At 42.2% G+C, this 23350-nt stretch overlaps 2 protein-coding genes across 4 annotated transcripts; both read right to left on the bottom strand.

The window, feature by feature from the left end:
* Window positions 1-1210: 1210 nt before the first annotated feature.
* Window positions 1211-9934, bottom strand: deptorl.L (DEP domain containing MTOR interacting protein like L homeolog; the record flags this gene model as incomplete). The annotated part of the gene is given in 10 exon segments (XM_041575828.1): window positions 1211-1546; window positions 1548-1670; window positions 2769-2873; window positions 3769-3863; window positions 5336-5455; window positions 6312-6503; window positions 6632-6810; window positions 7843-7966; window positions 8301-8470; window positions 9843-9934. Coding segments are annotated over 10 exon segments (1242 nt in total), but the record flags the coding sequence as incomplete, so codon positions are not given.
* A 5258-nt stretch (window positions 9935-15192) lies between these two features.
* Window positions 15193-21691, bottom strand: LOC121398182 (serine/threonine-protein kinase 4-like). Of its 3 annotated transcripts, XR_005964159.1 has the most exons (11): window positions 21353-21691; window positions 21170-21235; window positions 20947-21000; window positions 20728-20853; window positions 20514-20624; window positions 20300-20390; window positions 19469-20155; window positions 19219-19291; window positions 17299-17474; window positions 16812-17002; window positions 15193-16305 (listed from the first exon to the last, which is right to left on the bottom strand). XR_005964159.1 is itself a non-coding variant. In XM_041577000.1 (5 exons), the coding sequence occupies exons 1-4, from the start codon at window positions 19485-19487 to the stop codon at window positions 16887-16889; spliced, it is 384 nt and encodes a 127-aa protein (XP_041432934.1). In that variant the 5' UTR covers window positions 19488-20228; the 3' UTR covers window positions 15193-16305; window positions 16812-16886. The 3 variants fall into 3 exon arrangements, 1 of the variants encoding a protein (XP_041432934.1); XR_005964158.1 differs by having other exon boundaries at window positions 20947-21686; XM_041577000.1 differs by lacking the exons at window positions 20300-20390; window positions 20514-20624; window positions 20728-20853; ... (1 more) ...; window positions 21170-21235; window positions 21353-21691 and having other exon boundaries at window positions 19469-20228.
* Between the last annotated feature and the right edge of the window lie 1659 nt (window positions 21692-23350).

The raw sequence follows: 23350 nt of genomic DNA, 5'->3' as shown, positions 1-23350 counted from the left end.
AACCCACAATTTCAATCTACGTAGGCTTGGCCTCTTGGTGTCATTGCCTTTCTTCACAAGGCAACCTCAGGAAAAAATGAAGCACAGCATATGTTTACCCACTATTGATTTACATTATTATCGGTGGAAAATAATTTGGAGATTAGTTGAGGAGAAGAGGAGGTTTATCACAGGCTACTAATATCATCATGTGCCACTGGCCTTAAAAGGGTTGTACACCTTTAAAATAACTTTTAGTATGATGTAAAGAGTGATATTCTGAGATAATTTGCAGTTGGTTTTCATGTTTTATTATTTATGGTTTTTAAGTTATTTACTCCAGCTCTCCAGTTTCAGCAATCTGGCTCTTAGGATTCACGTTACCCTAGCAACTATGCATTGATTTGAACAAGGGACCAGGATATGAATAAGAGAGGGAATGATTAGAAATATGAGTAATAAAAAGTAGCAATAACAACACATTTGTAGCCTTGCAGGGCATTTGTTTTAAATGGGGTCAGTGACCCCCCATGTGAAAGATGGAAAGCGGCAGAAGGAGGCAAATAATTTAAAAACTATAAAAGAAAAAATAAAGACCAATTGAAAAGTTTCTTAGAATTAGCCTTTCTATAACATACTAAAGTGTGAACCACCCCTTTAAGCATTTATCTGCACTAGCCCACCCTGTAGCCAATGGGTATTTTGGCCATAAAGATATTGTATGAGAGGGTCTTTTTTTCATCATATAAAACATGATCTCCTCCCAGCATTTCCTATACAGTTATGGGACCTGTTATCCAGAATGCCCGGGACCTGGGGTTTTCCGGATAACGGAGCTTTCCGTAATTTGGGTCTTCATGCCTTATGTCTACTAGAAAGTCATTTAAACATTAAATAAACCCAATAGGCTGGTTTTGCTTCCAATAAGGATTAATTATATCTTAGTTGGGATCAAGTACAAGCTACTGTTCTATTATTACAGGGAAAAATGAAATCAGTTTTAAAAATTTGGATTATTTGGAGAAAATGGAGTCTATGGGAGACAGCCATTCCGTAATTCTGATCTTTCTGGATATCAGGTTTCCGGATAAGGGATCCTATACCTGTACCTATTTATAAGGACTTACAATGCCAGCACTGGGTCACCAGCTTTGACAACTTGGGATCTCTGCCCAGGTTAAGGATGATCTTGGAAGGAAGCAGGTTGGCACAGGTAGTCATTACACATATGTACAAAAGCAAATTTCTTTATTTTAGCAGCACCAAGAGTCCCACCCCATTACACAAGTCCGGATACATGACTATATGTTTGGCATAAATGACACTTGAAAAATTCATTGGTAAAAGCCAAAACCTGTTCAGGGATACGGACGCTCTAAACACCTGTTACAGTCAGCACCCATATATTTTTGTGACATGCACCAGCACAGTAAGAAATCTATGGTAATATAGTGCCAAAGCCTAATTATTGCACTTTTTCCCCCCACTTGTGGCAAAGATGACTGACAATGGCAGCGATCACTGTTTAACCCCGCACAGGTGAGAGCTCCCAAAAGAAGGCAAATTCAGCTGAGTGGCTCCAAAACTTCAAGGATAATGGCCCGTGGTCCAGCCACGATGAGTCGGTTGATTGTCTGGCAGTCGTAGCGCAAGCAGCAATTCCCATTCACGGCATAAATAAACTGACATACCTGTTGAGAAGAGGGAAATAACGTTGTTTGCCATTTAATACCAAGATTTATACTGCGACCCAATATCAGGCTCTTAAAGGGATCCTGTCATGGTTTTTATTTCTAAATAACGCTGTTTACACTGGAAATACTTCACTCTACCATAAAAATGGTATCCCTGAACCAACTAGTATAAAATTGTTAGTTGTAATATTGGTGTATTTGCCTGGTCATGTGCTTTCAGAAATAGCCAGTGCTGCACTATGGAACCGCTTTCTAGCAGGCTATTGTTTCTCCTACTCAATGTTACTGAATGTGTCACAGTGGGACAGGGATTTTTACTATTGAGTGCTGTTTATATCTAACAGGGAGCTGTTATCTGTTGCCTTCCCATTGTTCTGATGATGGGTTGCTGGGGGGGAGGGATGGGTGTAATATCACTCCAACTTGCAGTACAGCAGTAAAGAGTGACTGAAGTTTATCAGATCACAAGTCACATGACTGGGGGCACCTGGGAAACTGACAATATGTCTAGCCCGATGTCAAATTCAAAATTAAATATAGAAAAATAACGTTTGCTCTTTTTAAAAAATGGATTTCAGTGCAGAAGTCTGCAGGAGCTGCACTATTAACTGATGCGTTTTGAAGGAAAAAAAAAATTCCCATGACATGCGATAATCGGCCGACTGGGCTGTGATTATTGTTGATTTTTTGAAGAACCTGACATTTTGGTCTTGCTCTACACATATACCCACCCGGAGACTGGGGTGATCTGTGAGTTCTTCTCATTTGTTATCAAACTATCACGTACTTTGACAGTGCTTACATTTTCACTAGTGCTCTGCACCATTTTTCAAATTTTTGTATCAGACCTTCATACTCAGGCCAATAAGCTGCTGACTTGGTCTGTAGGGGCTGAGTCAGCCTCTTTTATTGACCCATACCAAGTTTAGAGCCCTCTTGCTTCCTCCTCCCATCAGATAAAGGTGGAAAGGAGGAAAGTCAGTGCAACCCACACCCAAACACAAAATACACAAGTCAGTTTCCAGAGTGTTCCATATCCTGGACTGCAGATCTACTAAGAGCAAATAAGATGCACAGAGAAAAGAGAGACAATACCTTCATGCCAGCAGCAGCAGCTGGTCCTCCAGGGTCAACAGCCTGAATGTGGCAGGGACCAGACCCACGGATCACAAACCCCCAACCGACATCATCCCCCAAAATCTAAGAGAAACAACAGAAGAGAAAAAATATCATTATTGATTAAAGGGTAGGTAATGGCAAAAAATAACTGTACTTTCTTTAATGAAAAAGAAACCTATCTCCACTATACTTTAATTAAAAAATGTGTACCGTTTTTATAAGAAACCTGACTGTATACAGTGAAATTCTCCCTTCATTAACTGCTGTGGATAGGAATTGTCAGATGGTCCCTAACTGCTGGGCAGGGAAACTATCATACTTATAAACAGCAGGGGGAGCCCCCGCCTTACTTCCCAGCCATGCAAAACTCAAGCAGCTTTGTTTGTTTCCCTGTAGAGCAGTCAGCGAATGTGTAGAGATTTGTATTGGATTTTATTTTTGCCTTTACATCCCCTTTACTGTTTCCAACTCCAGCTGCAGGGACAAAGATCATGGAGCCAGATTTAAACAGATAAACTGGGATTCTATTTGGAGGATTATTTTGCTGCAGTCACTGGTTCTGCAGTTGGATAAACTAAAAACTATAAAATCCACATTCGATTTCATGTCAACACAGGACCCAGTGCAGGATGCCTTTTCTTAAGTCTTGCTGGCAGATATTATTAGAATTGTGCTGTTTTTATAATTTATGATGATCATTAAGCAGCCCAGACCACACTGAGCATGTGCACAGTCTTGGTCTTGCAACGATGTTTAACAAAGTAACAAGATGGTGGCCCCCTGTGGCCAACTTTGAAAGCATAAATCATTTGTTTGATTAGGCTTATGGTGCAGTAAGTTCATGTTTAGTATAAAAAATACAGCATTTCTAGCCTTCTTCTATTTTAGACTTTACTTCCTCTTTAAGTAATTGCTTCCAGGAACCACAGAGTCCTCATGCACAGTGCAAAGACCAGTCCCTATTTCCTTCTTATACCCCTTCACTCTTCTTACATTCATACATTAAAATCTTCCGGACGTAAGGTGCTCCCGGGGACAGCAACTCCTCCGCCGTTACAGGTCTTTTCAGCACTTGGGGAGAGGGAAAAACATATATATCATAAACCCACAGAAAGCAGCCCAGACACACAAACACAACATAATATGCACTCCAAAGCTGTAAGCAACCCATAGCAACCAATCAGATGTGTTCAAACAGGAATATGCTCTGAGCAGGTTTTTTTGTCGCCTGTATCCAGTGCCTCTCATTCCTCAAGTCATCCCCTTGCTCAGCAGGGTCTCTATCCTTCTTGTATCAGTTGTATTTATATATTTAATCTTTATGTTGTCTGTGAATCCCTTCTAATGTACAGCACCAAGGAATATGTTGGCTTACTATTATTATTGTATAGAGGAAACACAACATTTAAACTGGGCATTCTATTAAAAAGAAATCACTGGGGATAGAGCACTTTATAATCATTGATAATAATGTGCAGATGTGTAAGTATCACTTTAAGTGATCCTTTAAATTTGGGCTTAGTAGTACAGGTATTGGACCGGTTATCCGGAATGTGTGGCACTTGGGGTTTTCTGGATAATGGATCTTGCCGTAATACTGATGACCATGCCTTAAAGGAGAATTCAACCCGTAATAATAAAAAACCCTTCCCATACCCTGGGTAGACCCCCCCTCCCTCCTCCTCCCCAGCCCCTAATTTTGTACTCACCCCTCAGTGCAGATTCTGACCTCGGAGTTCACAGCAGCCATCCTCTTTCTTCTGTCTTTTTCAGAAATGCCGTCAAGACACGAAGATTAACAGAGAAGAAGAAGATGGCTCCTGTGAACTCTGAGGCCAGAATCTGCACTGAGGGGTGATTAAAAAATTAGGGGCAAGAGGGTCTACCCAGGGTAGGGGGGAGGGTTTTTTTTTTTTATTATTCTGCTGAAAATCATTTACACAATAGATAAACCTAATTGGATTGTTTGGCAACCAATCAGAAGTAATTATATCTTAGTTTGGATCAAGTACATAGTACGGTTATATTTTTACAGAAAAAAAATAAATCATTGTTAAAAATTTAAATGATTTGATTAACATGTCTAATAATCTACGAGAGATCGTCTTTCCGTAAATTGGGGCTTTCTGGATAAAGGCTTTCTGGATAACAGATTCCATACGTGTATACAGTTTATTAGCAAACTTAGGGGATGTTCCTGCTGAATTGTGCTTAGTACAGGGGAATACCTATGCTGCCGTTGTTATTTGGTATCTCTCTGTACAGACTATGAGCAAACTTAGGGGACTGTTCCTGCTGAATTGTGCTTAGTACAGGGGAATATCTATGCTGCCATAGTTTTATGGTATCTCTCTGTACAGGCTATGAGCAAACTTAGGGGACTGTTCCTGCTGAATTGTGCTTAGTACAGGGGAATACCTATGCTGCCGTTGTTATTTGGTATCTCTCTGTAGAGGCTATTAGTAAACCTAAAGGGTTGGCATACTGAAAATGAATTCATTGTTCTACTGGCAACACCAATGAGAGAATTTGGGCAGACTCACCTGATGGGGGTGTCTTAAGAGGCACGGAAGGAGAAAGGTAGGTGTAGCTGGATCCAGAACCAGGAGAAGAGTAACCACACCTACGTGGTGCAGGAACAATCTTCGGCTCATTATGCTGAACTGGAACACAAGGGAGAATTCCTAATGCAGTTGGTCCTCAGAAACTACAAGTTGACAACTATGATTCTTTGCTTCCTATATCACAAGCAGGGCAAAACTGGCAAGCGGCATTGGAGAATGTCTTTACTATACCTACTGTAGATTTTGCATACAGTAAACTATACCCTCATACTGTACTGTCTAAGGGAAATACTGCATGCTGATATTACTCCTGTTATACACATATTAGTTCTCATATACAATCATTAAAGTGGATTAAATGGGTGGTTCACCTTTAATTAACTTTTAGTATGTTATAGAATGGCCAATTCTAGGCAACTTTATAACTGGTCTTCATTATTTTATTTTATATTTATTTTTTATAGTTTTTTGAAATTATTTCTCTCTTTCCAGCTTCCAAATGGGGGTCGCTGACCCCATCTAAAAAAACAACTGCCCTGTACAGCTACAAAATGTATGGCCATTGCTACTTTTTATTACTCATCTTTCTATTCGGGGCCTCCGCTGTTTATTTTCCAGTCTCTTATTCACATCAGTGCATGGTTGCTAGGGTAATTTGGATCCTAGGAACCAGATTGCTGAAAATGCAAACTAGAGAGCTGCTGAATACTAAGCTAAATAATTTAAAAAACAGAAATAATAAAAAAACAAAAATAAATTACAATTTGTCTCCGAATATTGCTCTCTACGTCATACTAAATGTTAATTCTAAGATGGACAACCCCTTTAATGCTATAAGGGTGCTAGTGCCAGTAATATCTAGTTACGATACTGCGTTTCGCACTATTGGGCGCTTCATCACATCAGATATCAGTTTCCTATTATTTGCAGGCTGGGGAAAGACAGACAGGCTTACCACAGACAAAGTTGTTATGAGGGAGATCGGAGCCAAGCTTGCGAAGGCAGAAGGGGCTGTCGGGAGATTCTTGCTTGGGATCCATAACGGGATCTGGATCGTTCAGGACCTCAATCAGTTTTCTCCTACGTCTGAAATTAATCGTGAACTGGAACAACATTTCCGAATCGGAAAAGTGCTGGTGTCCGGACACTGAGGTGAAAAAGTAAAGAACACAAGTACAAGCAGCACAGCATGAAGGACACACATAGGGCCACGGTGCTAGAACCCAGCAGCAAAGGACAGAACCCAGCAGCAAAGGACAGAAACCCACGGCTCACCATGCTGTATGATGCCATGTTCCAGCAATTCCCGGCACAGCTTAACTCCTTCCTCCCTGCTGGATACCTCCCCGTGATCGAGCAGCCAGTCCAAAATCTGCTGACCAAGGAAAGTCCGGCGATACCGCTCAGAGCCCTGCTCCCGAACCTGCAGTATGGATTCCTCCTGGCTGGTTATCCTGAGGGAATGACAGAAAGTGTTAGGAGATGGGGCAGTAAAGTCGCCTACAGCTGTTTTATAATAGGGCAACTGATTTGCTACCAGGACTGAGAGGAGAGCTCAACCACTTAGTTAAAAGGTTTACTTGTCCTTTAAAGAGGAATTAAAGTCTAAAATAGAATAAGGCTAAACATAAACATGAACTTACTGCACCACAAGCCTAATCAAACAAATGATTTAGGCTTTCATGTTGGCCACAGGGGGTCACCATCTTGTAACTTTGTTAAACATCTTTGCAAGACCAAGACTGTGCACATGCTCAGTGTGGTCTGGGCTGCTTAGGGATCGTCATAAATTATCAAAACAGCACAAGTCAAATAATATCTGCCAGAAGCCGATACAGCAAGACTGATTAATAATCACAATATACAGACTGCACTGGCTCCTGTGTTGTCATGTAATCTAATGTGGATTTTATAGTTTTTGTATTGTTTAATACAAACTTTCTTCAACTCTGCAGAACCAGTGGCTGCAGCAAAATAATCCTCCAAATAGAACCCCAGTTTATCTGTTTAAATCTGGCTCCATGATCTTTGGGGATGGGGGATGTAAAGGCAAAAATAAAAGCCAATACAAATCTCTACACAGTCGCCGACTGCTCTACAGGGAAACAAACAAAGCTACTTGAGTTCTGCATGGCTGGGAAGTAAGGCGGGGCTCCCCCTGCTGTTCATAAGTATGATTGTTTCCCTGCCCAGCAGTAAATGAAGGGAGAATTTCACTACATACAGTCAGGTTTCTTATAAAAACGGTACACATTTTTTAATTACAGTATATTGGAGGTTTCTTTTTCATTAAAGAAATAAAAAAGGGATTTTTTTTTGCCTTTATATGCCCTTTAAATCTGCTAACTGCAAATGCCCCCCTGTGTCACCGAACAGGATCTGCCATAATGCTTCCCTCCAGGTAACATTTAGACATAGGGAACATGCAGTGTTCTTATCTGCGACAGAGCCTCTGCCCCAACGTGCCGTCTTCCTGTGACACTCACATCTCATATAAGCGCTGGCCCCGCACACATATCTTCACCTGCTTGCTGGGAGACAGGGTGCCATCATCATTCCGAAAGCGATACAGGAGCTTGGCGTCTTTAAATGACACATGTTCATCGCATACTGTAGGGAGAGGTGGGCAGTGAGAAAGGGTAGTGAACTTTCGGTAATATCATATGCCAGCCTGTGAATGGTACCCAGTTCATCTGAGTCTCCCACATGGGAGGAGTACATAACATGCCCCAATATACTATCCCAGCCTGTATACAGTTCCCTGCTATGCCCCTAAATCTTACTCTGCCAGCCCTTGCCTCTGACCCCATCTCACATGAAAGTGGTAACATCTCTGCCCACAAATCCAGTCCAAGCCTGCAAACTAATACCGAGTAACCCCAATATCTGACCATGGAAATTGGACTCAGTGGAGGCAGCACTCGTCTTACCCCACTATACTCACCATGATGCACCACGTTGTAGTCCATAAGTCTTTGCATGATGCTCACAGCCGTCTGTCTGTCAGGGGCCTCACTGTGCTCCACTAGCCAATCAACAAGCTCCTTGCCCACCAGGCAGTTTGGGTATGTGCGTGTGTCCTGACACCGGTCCTTGGCGTTATGCAGCCACAGCCTGAAATAAAGTATCGCCCTGAATTCTTATGATCGATATGTAATTGGAGTTATATACATCAAGGGGGTCAGTGTTTTATTGCCCCAAGGTGGGAAGAGTTGTATACATCTTTCTAGGGGGTCAGTGTTTTATTTCCCCAAGGTGGGAGGAGTTGTATACATCTAGGGGGTCAGTGTTTTATTGCCCCAGGGTGGGGGAAGTTGTATACATCAAGGGGGTCAGTGTTTTATTGCCTCATGGTGGGAGGTATTATATACATCAAGGAGGTCAGTTTTTTATTGCCCCAAGGTGGGAGGAGTAATATACATCAAGGGGGTCAGTTTTTTATTGACCTGGGGGAGTTATATACATCTAGTACAGTGATCCCCAACCACTACCTCATGAGTAACATGTTGCTCCCCAACCCCTTGGATGTTGCTCCAAGTGTCCTCAAAGCAGGAGCTTATTTTTGAATAAGTTTTGGTTGTATAAAAACAGGTGCACTGCCAAACAGAGCCTCAATGTAGGTTGACAATCCACATAGGGGCTACCAAATGGCCAATCACAGCTCTTATTTGGCACCCCAGGAACATTTTTCATGCTGGTGTTGCTCCTAGGGTTGCCACCTTTTATAATTTTTTTTAACCGGCTGATGGGGGTGGGGCCTCAAAAGGGGCGGGGCGTGACATCAAAAGGGGCGGGCATGACGTCAAAGTGGGCGGGCCACGCGACGGAGACCCGCGGACGTTAGAAGAGGGGAAAAAAGGGTAAGTTGCAGGGGATTGGGGGCAGGCCGAGGGCTCCTTTTGATCGTATTACAATTTTACCGACAGCTACATTGCTGGTAAATTTGTAATACTGGCCCCGGCCTTGGCAGGTATTTTACCGGCTAGGCCGGTAAAATACCGGCGGGTGGCAACCCTAGTTGCTCCCCAACTCCTTTTACTTCTGAATGTTGCTCACGGGTTCAAAAGGTCGGGGATCCCTGATCTAGGGGGTCAGTGTGTTATTGGCCCAGGGTGGGAGGAGTTATATACAAGATTCTAGGGGGTCAGTGTGTTATTGGGGGGGTACTATATACTTGTAGGAGAGGTCAGTGCATTATTGTCCCTGGGGGGTTCCTGTATATATTGAGTGTAATATTACACAGAGTGGAGGGATCATATAACTCTAGTTGGAGAGGGGTCGGTGCAATTTCCCCAGGTCGGCGCTGACGTCCAATTTATCACAAAACGGACAAACTTTTGTTACTTACTTTTGTTTGGTCGGTGGGAGGGGAGGGGCAGTGACACATAATGAGGAGTTGTACAGTCGCACTGAATATGATATTACATCTGATAGCCCGTGGGCGAGGGGGGGAGGACACAAGAGGCCGGATGGGGTCGGTACGTACCTGAGTTGCTCCCCCGCCAGTCCAACCTCCGCGCGCCTCTGGTTCTCCCCCGCACGATCCCCCTGACTCCTGCTCAGCGTCTCCTTCCCGGATCAGCGCAAGGGAATCCCTGGGGAACTCACTGGACCAGAACCATCAGAATCCCCTCTCCCTGCTGGGGGCTGGTACCGCCCGGGTTACGCCCACTTCCTTATCAGCCTCGCCCCCTCCTGCCAGTGATCAACAGAGATGACACTCCACCCCCTCCGCAATTTAATGGTACTGACCTGTTGACAAACTGACCAACTCTTCGCTCTGCCCCCTCCCGTGTCCCAATGGATAAACCTGAATAAAAATACCCGGCCCCGCCTCCTTCCCTCATCCCCAATACTCACTGCTCTACTACCCCTTCTAATCCCCCAATAATACTGACCTATTACCCCCTCTGCCCTCATCCCCCAGTAATATAGACCTACTACCCCATCTGCCCTCATCCCCAATAATACTGTCCTACTACCCCTTTGCCCTCATCTCCCAATAATACTGACCTACTACCCCTCTGCCCTCATCCCCAATAATACTGACCTACTACCCCTCTGCCCTCATCCCCAATAATACTGACCTACTACCCCTTTGCCCTCATCTCCCAATAAAACTGACCTACTAACCCCTCTGCCCTCATCCCCCAATAATACTGACCTACTACTCCATTTGCCCTAATCCCCCAGTTATACTGACCTACTAACCCCTCTGCCTCATCCCCCAATAATACTGACCTACTAACCCCTCTGCCCTCATCCCCCAATAATACTGACCTATTACCCCCATTTGCCCTCATCCCCAATAATACTGACCTACTACCCCTTCTGCCCTCATCCCCAATAATACTGACATATTACCCCATTTGCCCTCATCCCCCAATTATACTGACCTACTACCCCATTTGCCCTCATCCCCCAGTAATACTGACCTACTACTCCATCTGCCCTCATCCCCCAATAATACTGACCTACTACCCCATTTGCCCTCATCCCCCAATAATACTGATCTACTACCCCTTCTGCCCTCATCCCCCAATTATACTGACCTACTACCCCATTTGCCCTCATCCCCCAGTAATACTGACCTACTACTCCATCTGCCCTCATCCCCCAATAATACCGACCTACTACCCCATTTGCCCTCATCCCCCAGTACTACTGACCTACTACCCCATTTGCCCTCATCCCCCAATAATACTGACCTACTACCCCCTCTGCCCTCATCCCTCAACAACACTGTCCTACTACCCCATCTGCCCTCACCCCCCCCCCCCAAAATACTGTCCAACTACCCAACCTTCATCCCCCAATAATACTGTCCTACCCCTAACCTGCAACCAAACATGAAGGTATGTTGTTTTAATGATGAAAACAATTAATTTTCTAGCCTTTGACTGTGATTAGTATTTGATTTTAACTCCCAGCATTTTATAGTAACAGCTGAGGGCTTTTTGCTATATTGCTCATCAATTTGCTGCACTCGATAGTCCACTTATATTGTATTGTTTTCCAGGAATGTTAACAATATTGTCTACTATTGATGGTGAAAGGTTTTATGATTTCAAAAATGAAGCAAGTAAGTAAAATGACACACGTAGAGCGTTGCAGGGTCAGACTTGAGCTGAAGATTTGTTGAATCTGACCTGTGAATAAGCTGAGGCTTATCTAATTGTACAGTGTTGTGTGTAACATTTATTGCCATTTCAAACCCATAGAAATAGACACTGAGTGCAGTCTCATGTGTGTGGGCTGCCTTTAACTCCCAGTCCAGCTCTGCATGGGACATTTATTTTGCGGATTTCTTTAGAAAATTTTACTCATTGCCCAGCACTTGGCCCAAGCATACTCTCTGGGTGCACTAGATATGGACACCACAAGGCTGTTGTGCATTTGGTATCACTAGGACTTTAACAGATCAACAGACATTAGACTTGCTGCAATTGTAATATAAAAACTGTGAGAAAATATGCTGTGGTTTATTGTTAACCTTAAAGGGAAAACAACTCCTACTTTTGAAAGGAGTGCATTAAGTTGTGTTTATGTAAAAAAAAAAGTGGATAAATAATATCTGAAGATAAATACATATGTTATGGGGGTCACCCATTAAAGCTGCAAAACACTTACTATTTCCCCTAGATTCTCTCCTGTCTATAATTGCCTTGTGTTGGCTGGAGGGGTCGGCACCTCTCCCAATTGTATCAAAGAAGTCACCCATTAAAACCATTTGGCACATTATGACAGCAAAAATACAAAAACAAAGGTGAGCCCAAACTGTTGAGCTGCTGAAATCCCATGGCAAGAATGGGCGAAAACTCCAACAACTGGGCTCCTCACTTCCCAAATGGTTACTGAGGGTTTGGAAACTAAGAGCTGGTGCAACACAGTGGGAACCATACCCATCACCCCCCAAATGTTTTGGAAATGTGTTACTGGCATCACATTCAAAACGAGCAGATATATTTCAGAACAACAATTTTTCCCAGTTTCCAATTTTGATATGTTGTCTGTACTTTAAATGGTTCAGTGATCCCCAAATCATTTCATTTTGTTTTTATTCACAGTGACCCAGCTTTTTTGGAAATAGGTGTAGAAGGGGCAGATTTATCAAGGGTTGACATTCGAATTGGTCAAAACTCACAAATTCGAATCGGGAATAATCCAAACAATTCGAAATCGAGATTTATCAAACCTATACCCTGGGAATAATTCGACTATTCCCCAACCTCAGCCTGCTGAGTTTGTGTATAAGTCAATGGGAGAGGTCCAGTGATTTGAAGATGTTAATAGTAGGGATGCACCGAATCCAGGATTCGGTTCGGGATTCAACCAAATCCTTCTGCCCGGCCAAACCAAATCTGAATTTGCATATGCAAATTAGGGGCGGGAGGGAAATCACGCGACTTTTTATCACAAAACAAGGAAGTAAAAAAAATGTTCCCATTCCCACCCCCTATTGCATATGCAAATTAGGATTCAGTATTAGGCCAATTCTTTCGCGAAGGATTTGGGGGTTCAGCAGACTCCAAAGTAGTGGATTCGGTGCATCCCTAGTTAATAGCCATCCTGAGGTTTTTTTGGAAGGAGAACTAAACCTCCAAACTAATGAAAACCCCTACCCTCCATGTCCCCCTGCACAGGTGCGAATACCTGTAAATGCCCCTAAGTCTTTAATTACCCCTCTATGCAGTCAGCACATCGCTGCTCACGGGCGCCATCTTCACCGCTTTGGGAATATTCGGGTCCCTTCAGCAATTTCCGTGGCTGTTGGCGCATGCACAGTTGTTCGGGACAGAAGGAAAGCTACAACTGCACATGTGCCGATACGTCACTTACTTACTCATTTTTTATTATTTGTGCTTTTTGAGTTATTTAGCTTTTTATTCTCTCCAGCAAATATTTTGAGAAACTGAAAAAAGCCACAGACGACTACTAAAAGTTAGTGCAGAAGCCCAGGCCCCCATGTTTATAATTAAGTGTAGAATTCATAATAATGTCATTCGTTTTCTAAAAAAAAATACTAAACTATTTTGTATGATGTTTCTATGTGTGTCCATTTGAGGGATGTTTCATTATCAGATCCCAACCCCCTGCCACATGTCCAACTGAATATATAGATCTATACCCTGTGTTTGGATTTGCTGTTTGATTCTTTTTCCTGCTTAGATCTGATACCTTAAATATGCTCCCTGTCTCATTCTTTGAGAAGTGGACAAGTCTGGCCAATGGACTGTACAAGAGCAGGGAGCTGATCAGTGGCTACTTCAGTCAAGGGTCCATTTCAAACCTGCCCGTATGACTGAGTTTCAATCAGATATGAATGGGGTTGGTATATCACCAGCCTAACCAGTAATATGGCAGCCGAGACTGGGACAAGTGTTACACATTTAACCAGCAATGTATTTCTTCATAAATTTATAATTCCCTGACGTACCTCCCCTGCCCTGTCCCTTCCCAATCCCTGCCTCCAGCTCCACTTCTTTCCTTTCTTCCTATAATCCCCTGCTCCCATATCGACCATATTTTCTTCCGAACCACCCCTCATTATCCCTCCAATTTCTTTACAACCAGATTTTTTTTTTCCAAAATGGTGACAACCCTAGATATTGGTCAGGCAGGACCTTCTGAGGGTCCATGTATGATAATGTCCCTGGCACATCACAAGCCCAGTATAATGCTTCTTCCGAGCTGACTGGACTGTGCTGGCACCTAGCCTAAACCAGTGCAATGGACTGTGAAAACCTGTTGGTGACGCCTAATCCCACGAGCAGCATCTCCTATTTCCCCATCTCATGTATGTCAGTGGGCATTCTAAAGCATGGGGGCAACACCATGCAGCAAGGAGGCAGCAAGATCAACATACGATTCCTTAAAGGCCTGGGCCAACAGAACTGAGAAACTTGATACTGCTGTACCCTGCAATTACATAAATGTAACCCTTGCTCTGTCTACTCCCCCACCTTCTCTCTTAAAGGGCAAGTAAATCCAGGACTAAACATAAACTGCATGGATTAATATCAGGACATGGGGGCTGCTGTACTGCCTCTCTGCCGTGTCATTGGTAAAGTTACATCCCCCCACTTCAGCAGAACAAACCTTTCTGGTTAATCTGGATGGACCCTCCTCTTCCCATTTTCCCAAAGGGAGTGATATGCGCAGTGAACCTCTGGGGAGCAGGGTACTATGGTAAAATATTCACTACAAATCAAAATGCAGAGTAAATTATGTACGTCTTACTTTGGCCCAGGGCTCCTTGAATTTCCAGTGGCCATTAATATCCCACCTGTTATCAGTAGACCAATCACGGGATGGACTGATGCCCAATGAAACATCAACACAGAGCTGCCCTTCCTCTGCCGAAATAATACCAAAGGCAACTTTATCATGGGACAAACGTCTATTAATGACAGTGGCATGTTTATCGGTCAGCTCTTTCTAGACCCAATGAGCCAGTTTCTCCTTGGCCCAAAGGATACTAATGGCAGTGACATGTATATCCAAGTCCCTGCTAGGCCCAAAATAACATATTAATAAGTCAGCACCTTCTGAACCCAGTCTCATAATGTACTAATCCCAGTGATATGTTTATATACACTATATATCATTTGTATGTGATTGATTGACCAAACCTCTGACATCAGTGCAGATCAGTAGGACTTCTTATATTTCTTCATCCTTAGCATCTCCTTTCACCAATTTCTCCCACCCTTGCCTCTTGATTCCACCTTCACTTTTCAGTGACCCTTTTCCCTTGCACTAGAGGTCTCCCTCCTCTGTAATGTTCCCTGGCAATACTATAGAACTATAAAAAATGCAAGAACACCAATAAAATATGTATTAACATATTTATTTATAAATTGGATGTTATATTTATGCATTTTAGATTAATTCATACTAATTTAAGTTGGGAAGGACTCACATCCATTAGGTTCAAGTTGTAGTTTAAATGGGATCTTCCTATTTAGTAGTTGATCCAGAGGAAGGCAAAAACCCCATCTGAAGCCAGAGCCAATTTGCCTCAGAGGAGGAAAAATTCCTTCCTGACTCCCAAAGGGCAATCGGACAAGTCCCTGGATCAACTTTTACTATGAGTTTATTTCAGTATCAGTACTAAGAGTTTATGTCAGGGTTTAGACTAGGAGATGTGACTGGTTGTTGAGTGGAAGGCTTGAAAGGATAGAATTTAGAAAGGAAAGAATTTGAACAGGAGAAACCACAGAGGAATTGGTGTTAGGAGATTGCAGGGGGGGGGCAATAGAAAAAAGTAGAGAAAAGAAGCATCTGTGTAGGGGGCATCATTTTAGTGTGTGGTGGTGACTAAATATCTTGGTATTGGTGGAATGGAAGAACCAATGGAGGTGCAAGAAGAAGGGCAGGGATTAAAAGATATTTTAAAGAGGAGAAACTCTTGATGATATGTAAATAAAAGAAGATATTGGTGGAGGTGTGTTAGCACAAGGACAGAGCTTGCGGGTAGAGGTAAAATATGGGATAAGGGCTGGTGGTGGAGCTAAAGTTAAATGAAAAGTCCTTGGGTAGAGATGTGGTAATTGGATACTAATGAAAACTAAGGTCCTAATAGTGAAGCTATGGTATGAAAATGTGAATGCTGCTAGTGGAACTGTAGAGGTGGATGTGAATGTCGGAGCTATGGTTCTGTGAAATGTAGATGCTTAAGGCAAGATGTTGGAGTTATGGTAGTCTGCAAAAAAAGGAAGATGGATGAAACTATGGCAGTTGGAAAGTGAGGTGTAGATGTGTGTGGGTGGAGCAAACTAAACTAAAGAACTGGTGGAGATGTGGTACTCTTAAAAGAATGTTCATGGAGCTAAAGAAGGAGAGAAAGTCCCTGCTGGTGTAGTTGCAGGAATCTTGAAGATACCACTTGCTGAACTGCATCAGCTTGAAAGGAGATGTTGTTGGTGGAGCTGCAGACGCCACTGGATCTGTATGAGAAAAAACATCAGTCAGTAATAGATCATCATTAATTCTCATTCAGAGGCATGGCATTTATGCACAAGCCTTATTCATTAGGGGTTCCAACATGTTAGGGAGTTTTTCTCCCAGGCTGATGCTCCTTTTAGAAATAAATACACTGGCTATGGGAATAGGAAATAATGCCTGAGCCTTCTCAATCGCATTCTATCCTGTTGTGTTATTGTGCGGCTGCTGCAGTGAGGCTAATGTCCATCAGCACAGAAAACCTTGATTCAGCCTCTACTGCCCGGTTTGTTTATTTGCTTTACACATGGGGAGGATTGTGACCAAGAAATGTAAACTTGAGCATCTTCTAGCTGAAACCCACCTCTTGTGCACAGGATTCAGGTCCTACTGTAGACATGTAGACACCCACCTAATGTAGACACCCACCAGGCAGCAGGGGATCAAATTGCTATTTGTCTACAAGCTGAGAACCATTGTACAGGGATACTGAATGGAGACGGGACCTTACCTTGTGGATGCTTCTTTTTCCTCTGCTGTGATTAAGGAAACTCATTCTGGGCTGTTGATGTTATTGGCCACAAGATTAATAACAGGAGAAGCCCTCCAGGGCCATTTGCAGAGCTGCTTCTTGTTCTGCCGATGTCTGTGTGCAAGCACACCGCAGCTGTCTCAGGGTCCAGAGAGCTACTCCCTTCAGTCCTGTATAGGGAAAAATCATATTTGTGATTCATGAATACTAAATAGAGCTTGTATATGATTCATAAACAAAAAAATAAAGACTGAAGACCAAATGCAAATTGTCTTAGAACGCCATTGTCTCCATTATACTAAAATATAAGTATATTATACTAAAATATAAGTATATTATATTAAGATAAAGTACCCCTTAAACATGTTTATTATTCCCAGTGCCATTATAATAAAACCAACTCTTGCAGCTGTTGAGTTACACTGTGTGATGGTGCAGTCGTATCAAATATAATGGATTCCCTCACCTTTCTTGGCCGGACAGTTTTGCAGAGTCAGGAGATGTTCTTCCAACTCAGCCCTGATGATTTTCTTAGGTGGCAGTTGGCTGATGAATGGGTGCTGCAGGAGTTCTTCAGCACTCCCTCTCTCCAAAGGATCCTTCTTCAGACACATCTCCAAGAAGGACACAAAATGTTGTGACCTGGAAAAAAAGAGATTTTAGCTTTAGCTAGCAAAAAAATCCCCATCTATCTATCTATCTATCTATCTATCTATCATCTATCTATCTATCCCTGGATCTATCAATATATCTAATTATCTATCTATTCCTCAATCTATCATCTATCTGTCCCTCTATTTACCTATCTGTCTATCCCCTCTTTCTATCTATCTATCTATCTATCTATCTATCTATCTATCTATCTATCGACCCCTCTATCTATCATCTATCTATTTGTCCCTCTATTTATCTATCTGTATATCCTCTCTATTATTATTAATATTAACATGTATTTATATAGCGCCAGCATATTGCGTATATCTATCTATCTATCGTCTATCTATTGATCTATCTATTTATCTATTGGTCTCTCTATTGGTCCCTCCATTTTTCTATTGGTCCCTCTATTTATCTATCTATCCCTCTAGCCTATCATCTATCTGTCACTCTATTTATCTATCTGTCTATCTATCTATCTATTGTCTATCTATTGATCTATCTATTTATCTATTGTTCCCTGTATCTGTCCCTCTATTTATCTGTCTATCTATCTATCTATCTATCTATCTATCTATCTATCTATCTATCTATCTATTGTCTATCTATTGATCTATCTATTTATCTATTGTTCCCTCTATCTGTCATCTATGTATCTGTCCCTCTATTTATCTATCTATCTATCTATCTATCTATCTATCTATCTATCTATCTATCTGTCTGTCTATCTATCCCTGTATCTATCAATATATCTAACTATCTATCTATTACTCAATCTATCATCTATCTATCATCTATTTATCCATCCATCTATTTTGATTTGATCTCTTTAGGGAGAAGTGAGACCCATAGTATTACAGCATTACACATTACAGAAATCTTCTCCCAAAGTCTTGTCCCTACTGTGCACTTTTTCATCTCCAATTTGTACCTGTATGTTAGCCTCCCATCCATTTAGACTGTAAGCTGTACGGGGCAGGGGCAGGGACCTCCTTCCCACTATGTCTCTTACCACATAGCACTTAAGCTCTTTGTCCTATGATTCTGTATATATTTATTATGTGATTTGTTTTCCCCATGGTTACTTTTATATGTATTGTACTTTTAGGCACTGTACAGTACTGCGGCTCCTTAACAGCACTTTACAAATAAAGTTATACATACATACATACATACATACAAGTGTTCCCCAACCCAAGATTCCCCACCACTATCCCAAACTGGTCAACAATGGTATAATAAAGGATATCGGTGGCAAATCTAGATGTCTATAAGGCTATGAGGGACAAGGTAAGGTCCTGTGATTTTCCTACACCTCTCCTGACTGCACCATAGTGCACATGGCCTGTAATCTCACAGTAGTGGGGCCCATAGTTATATGTTATACATAAAATATATCATATCTGCTCTGCATCCACCTATATTTCCCTGAAAACACACATATCCCTGCCTGCATCTCATGGGCCACATTTAAAGTCTGCAATAGAAAAACCTCTATTTATATTTAGGAGGTATTTAAACAAAATACACATCCCCCTGAGCTGAGACTGAAATCTCCCCATTATCCCAAATTTGTACAGACAAGGGGCATGGTGAGGGCAGACTGTGGAAGCAACTAGGTGGATATAGGAGTTGCCAAATGTCCCAAGTGTTAATAAGAAAATATGGGGAGTTCCATGTCTGCAAACACAGGTACAATGTACAGTGACTCGAGCTGAGACAGACTCACCATCTGTTTGATTGAAGCTTCGGTGGTTGAGCTTCTCTTATCAGGTGTTCCACCGGGTATTGATCTGCGTAAGCTAAAAATTAAAAACATATATATCAGGCCCATCGAACATGTCTAGAAGTTATTTATCTATAAATAGCAATTTTTTGCTGGAAATAGCAAATTACCCTAAATTCCTCCCATTCTAATATAGAACCTCTGCTGCTCAATGTATAAAATAAAGTAGCCACAATTGTTGTGATTCACTTACGTGGTTTTCCCTCGGCCATTTCGATGGCGGTTATCCCGAGCGACCAGATGTCACACTGCAAAAGACACACAAGAGCATCAGAAGGAGAGAATTGGGTTAGTGGGCATTTAATAAAATTTTAGTAAAAAGGGTACACTTATACAATTCTCTTTTAGAAACATATACAAATATTATCATGGCTGCAAAAGTACACGCCATTCTCCTTAGCTCAATTATGGCCAAAACAGAACAAAATACTAAATTCTAAAATAGCCCAATGCACACCCAAGTAAATGAACACATCATGGTATATGTAAAAGTTAAAAAAAACTTTATTATATATAAATGTGTATACAGCAATACATCACCATTACAAACAATAGCAGTTACAGTACATAACACCAGTGTCACAATGGAAATGAGCAAATATATTAAAGCAGACACATTGTGCAAAAAGATAAGAAACCCAACTTTTCGGAAAAACTCCTTTCTCTCCACGAGAAAATGACTGCTTCTATGTCCCATTAACACTGATAAGTAAATGCTCCGTGTTGTTACAAGTATTATAAGTACAACATACTTTGGTGTCGTATGCCAGGCGCTGGCCCTTCTACCTTATGGCCTCGGGTGCCATCCAGTGTGCAGTCCCGTCTGCTTCATGGCACAATCCAGTCTGTGGGTCCAGGTCCCAGCTGTTTCCAAAGTCGACTGAAATGACAGATAGAATCTATTAATGGAAAATAACTTCTTTAACCATAATAAGATAGAAACCTAAATTGTTAAACCCCCTGACTCCATATTCACAGAAGTTCCCCACCATCCATTACTCTTATAAGTGTAAGTTATACTCACTGATCTTGACTTTGGCCGTCTCTGTGAGCATGATGTTCAGGCTCTTGATGTCTCTATGAACGGCCTGGTTCTTGTGGATGTGGTGCAGCCCCTGGGGAGAATGAGATGTAGGTTATTAGACTATAACAGACATAAGACTAAACATTCCCAACAAAGAGATTGTATATATAATTTATGCAATTAAAGAGTCCTTAAGGGGTAAATCTGGCCTTACCTTTAAAACCTCCTTGCAGACATAGCCAATCCAGGTCTCCTTCAGGGATTGGCCATTGGTCTTGCTGATGAGGTTGTGGAGAGAACCGCCACCACAGTATTCAAGAACAATCTGCAATAGAAAGAAATTATTTAAGGTTATGGATTGTATCACTTCCAGTGGAGATTGCTTTGGCACAAGAGGAATGAATACGATACAGTAAATCATTTCTTACTTCCAAGAGCTCCGATGAGCACTCCGTGAGTGGAGTCCTGTAGTAGGCTCCATAGTAAGAGGCGATGTTCTTGTGGCCGCCGAACTGCTGGAGAAACTTCAGCTCCCTGCAGACTGACTCTTCATCCTGGAGTGGAATAATAGAAATCCCTTTAGCTCACATAGTCCACTACACAAATAGGATTGATATATAATGATTGGTATTATAAAGATACAGTACTCGGCTGATGTTGGCGATCTTCACCGCTACCACTCCTCTACGATGGTGACGACCCTGTAATACAGACAGAAAGGTTGACTTATATACAAGTAGGAAAGAGAGGGTCTAATGCAGCCCCCAAACCAGAAGCTTGATATGTCTGCCTAAATCATTGTGTGATTGTGTGTAGTGATCACAATCTTGTTCAGTTCCCCTACTCTCCAGGAATTGGTTGGTCCCTTACCTTGTAGACGTCTCCGGTGCCGCCCCCTCCAAGAAGCACATCCTTGGTCAGCCGACCATTAGGAGGCTGGAAAATAAAATAGAAAAAAGAAGGATTTTATTGATAACATAACATTCCCCAGGTTACAAAACATGTCTCACTTCCAGCAGTAGTGGCGAGTGTTTTACCCTCCTTTCTACTCACCTTATAAATCTCAGAGAGGGTACTGGATTCTGCCTGTGGCTGAAGGAGAAGAGAAAGAGTCTATTACATTCTATACTTTATCTGTATCTGTTCTCTATACAGCAAAACCCTAAATTCAGATAAAATAGTAGCAGTTGCTTTACCTTCCTCCAGGGGGCGCAGAATAGCATTGCGTCCAAGTTTTTAGCTCTTAAAAGAGCTGTTGGGTTATAAAGAGAGATCAGCTGACGTCAAAGGAAGATGTTTTCTCCAAACGCCAAAAATCAGATGGAATATCGCTGAATATCTCTATAAAACAATCGCTGTGAAATCACTCGGAAAATCACTGAAAATCGCTTCGAAAACGCTATGAAAACGCTTCGTCGCTTGGAAATTTCACTGTTTGGGGACACAGAAAGAAGAGATTGTAAGCTCACGTGCACCAGCCCTCTCTGCTGTACATATCAGGATTCACTGCCTTATATAAGTATTCACACCCTCAACCAATTCTTCCATTGTACCAAAAACAAACCCTAAACTTATATATATTGTTTATCTATTTTATGTGTTATTTTTATTCTGACCATAAATTCTCAAATCTGATTTCCATTGGCAAAAATCAAAATTTAGCATCAGTTTTATATTTTACATCAACAGCATTAAGGCAAACATCCCCTTTAAATTAAATTAAATTAAAAAGGTTGCAGCATTTCCCTGTATTGGCACCATCCGTTCTTCCCTCTATTATAATATCAGGCTCAGTCCCTGATGAAATGCTGCCTCTGAACATCATGATAACAAAGTAATAGGACTAGTACAGGCTACAGGTCTGACAAGGGATGCTGGGATTTGTACTATAGGCTACAGGTCTGACAAGGGATGCTGGGATTTGTACTTAGGCTACAGGTCTGACAAGGGATGCTGGGATTTGTACTATAGGCTACAGGTCTGACAAGGGATGCTGGGATTTGTAGATCATTAACAGTTAGAAGACCACAAGCTGCTGGTCTGACAAGGGATGCTGGGATTTGTAGTTCAGTAAGAGCTGGAAGACTACAGGCTGCAGGTCTGACAAGGGATGCTGGGATTTGTAGTTCAGTAACAGTTAGAAGACCACAAGCTGCAGGTTTGACAAGAGATGCTGGGATTTGTAGGTCAGTAACAGTTAGAAGACTACAGGCTGATGGTCTGACAAGGGATGCTGGGATTTGTACTATAGGCTACAGGTCTGACAAGGGATGCTGGGATTTTTACTACAGGCTGCAGGTCTGACAAGGAATGCTGGGATTTGTAAGTCAGTAACAGTTAGAAGACCACAAGCTGGTGGTCTGACAAGGGCTGCTGGGATTTGTAGTTCATTGAGAGCTGGAAGACGACAGGCTGCAGGTCTGACAAGGGATTCTGGGATTTGTAGTTCAATAACAGTTAGAAGACCACAAGCTGCTGGTCTGACAAGGGCTGCAGGGATTTGTAGTTCATTGGGAGCTGGAAGACTACAGGCTGCAGGTCTGACATGGGATACTGGGATTTGTAGGTCAGTAACAGTTAGAAGACCACAAGCTGCTGGTCTGACAAGGGATGCTGGGGTTTGTAGTTCATTAAGAGATGGAAGACAACAGGCTGCAGGTGTGACAAGGGATGCTGGGATTTGTAGTTCAGTAACAGATGGAAGACTACAGGCTGCAGGTCTGACAAGGGATGCTGGGATCTGTAGTTCAGAACCAGTTAGAAGACTACAAGCTGCAGGTCTGACAAGGGATGCTGGGATTTCTACTACAGGCTACAGGTCTGACAAGGGATGCTGGGATTTGTACTATAGGCTACAGGTCTGACAAGGGATGCTGGGATTTGAACTATAGACTACAGGTCTGACAAGGGATGCTGGGATTTGTACTATAGGCTACAGGTGGGATTTGTAGTTCAGTAACAGTTAGAAGACCACAAGCTGCTGGTCTGACAAGGGATGCTTGGATTTGTAGTTCAGTAAGAGATGGAAGACTACAGGCTGCAGATCTGACA

This window comes from Xenopus laevis, chromosome 9_10L (assembly GCF_017654675.1).
Source record: "Xenopus laevis strain J_2021 chromosome 9_10L, Xenopus_laevis_v10.1, whole genome shotgun sequence".
Lineage (NCBI taxonomy): Eukaryota > Metazoa > Chordata > Amphibia > Anura > Pipidae > Xenopus > Xenopus laevis.
The sequence above is the reverse complement of the archived record's forward strand: the minus strand, read 5'-3'. Positions and strand labels throughout refer to the sequence as shown.

Excerpts from the sequence above, each read along its gene's own strand:
- LOC121398182 (XM_041577000.1), bottom strand. Across the intron at positions 17,475-19,218 it reads AAGCTTCAATCAAACAGATG|GTCACAACATTTTGTGTCCT; the intron begins GTGAGTCTGTCT and ends CTTTTTTTCCAG. Across the intron at positions 17,003-17,298 it reads AAACTGTCCGGCCAAGAAAG|GACTGAAGGGAGTAGCTCTC; the intron begins GTGAGGGAATCC and ends TTCCCTATACAG.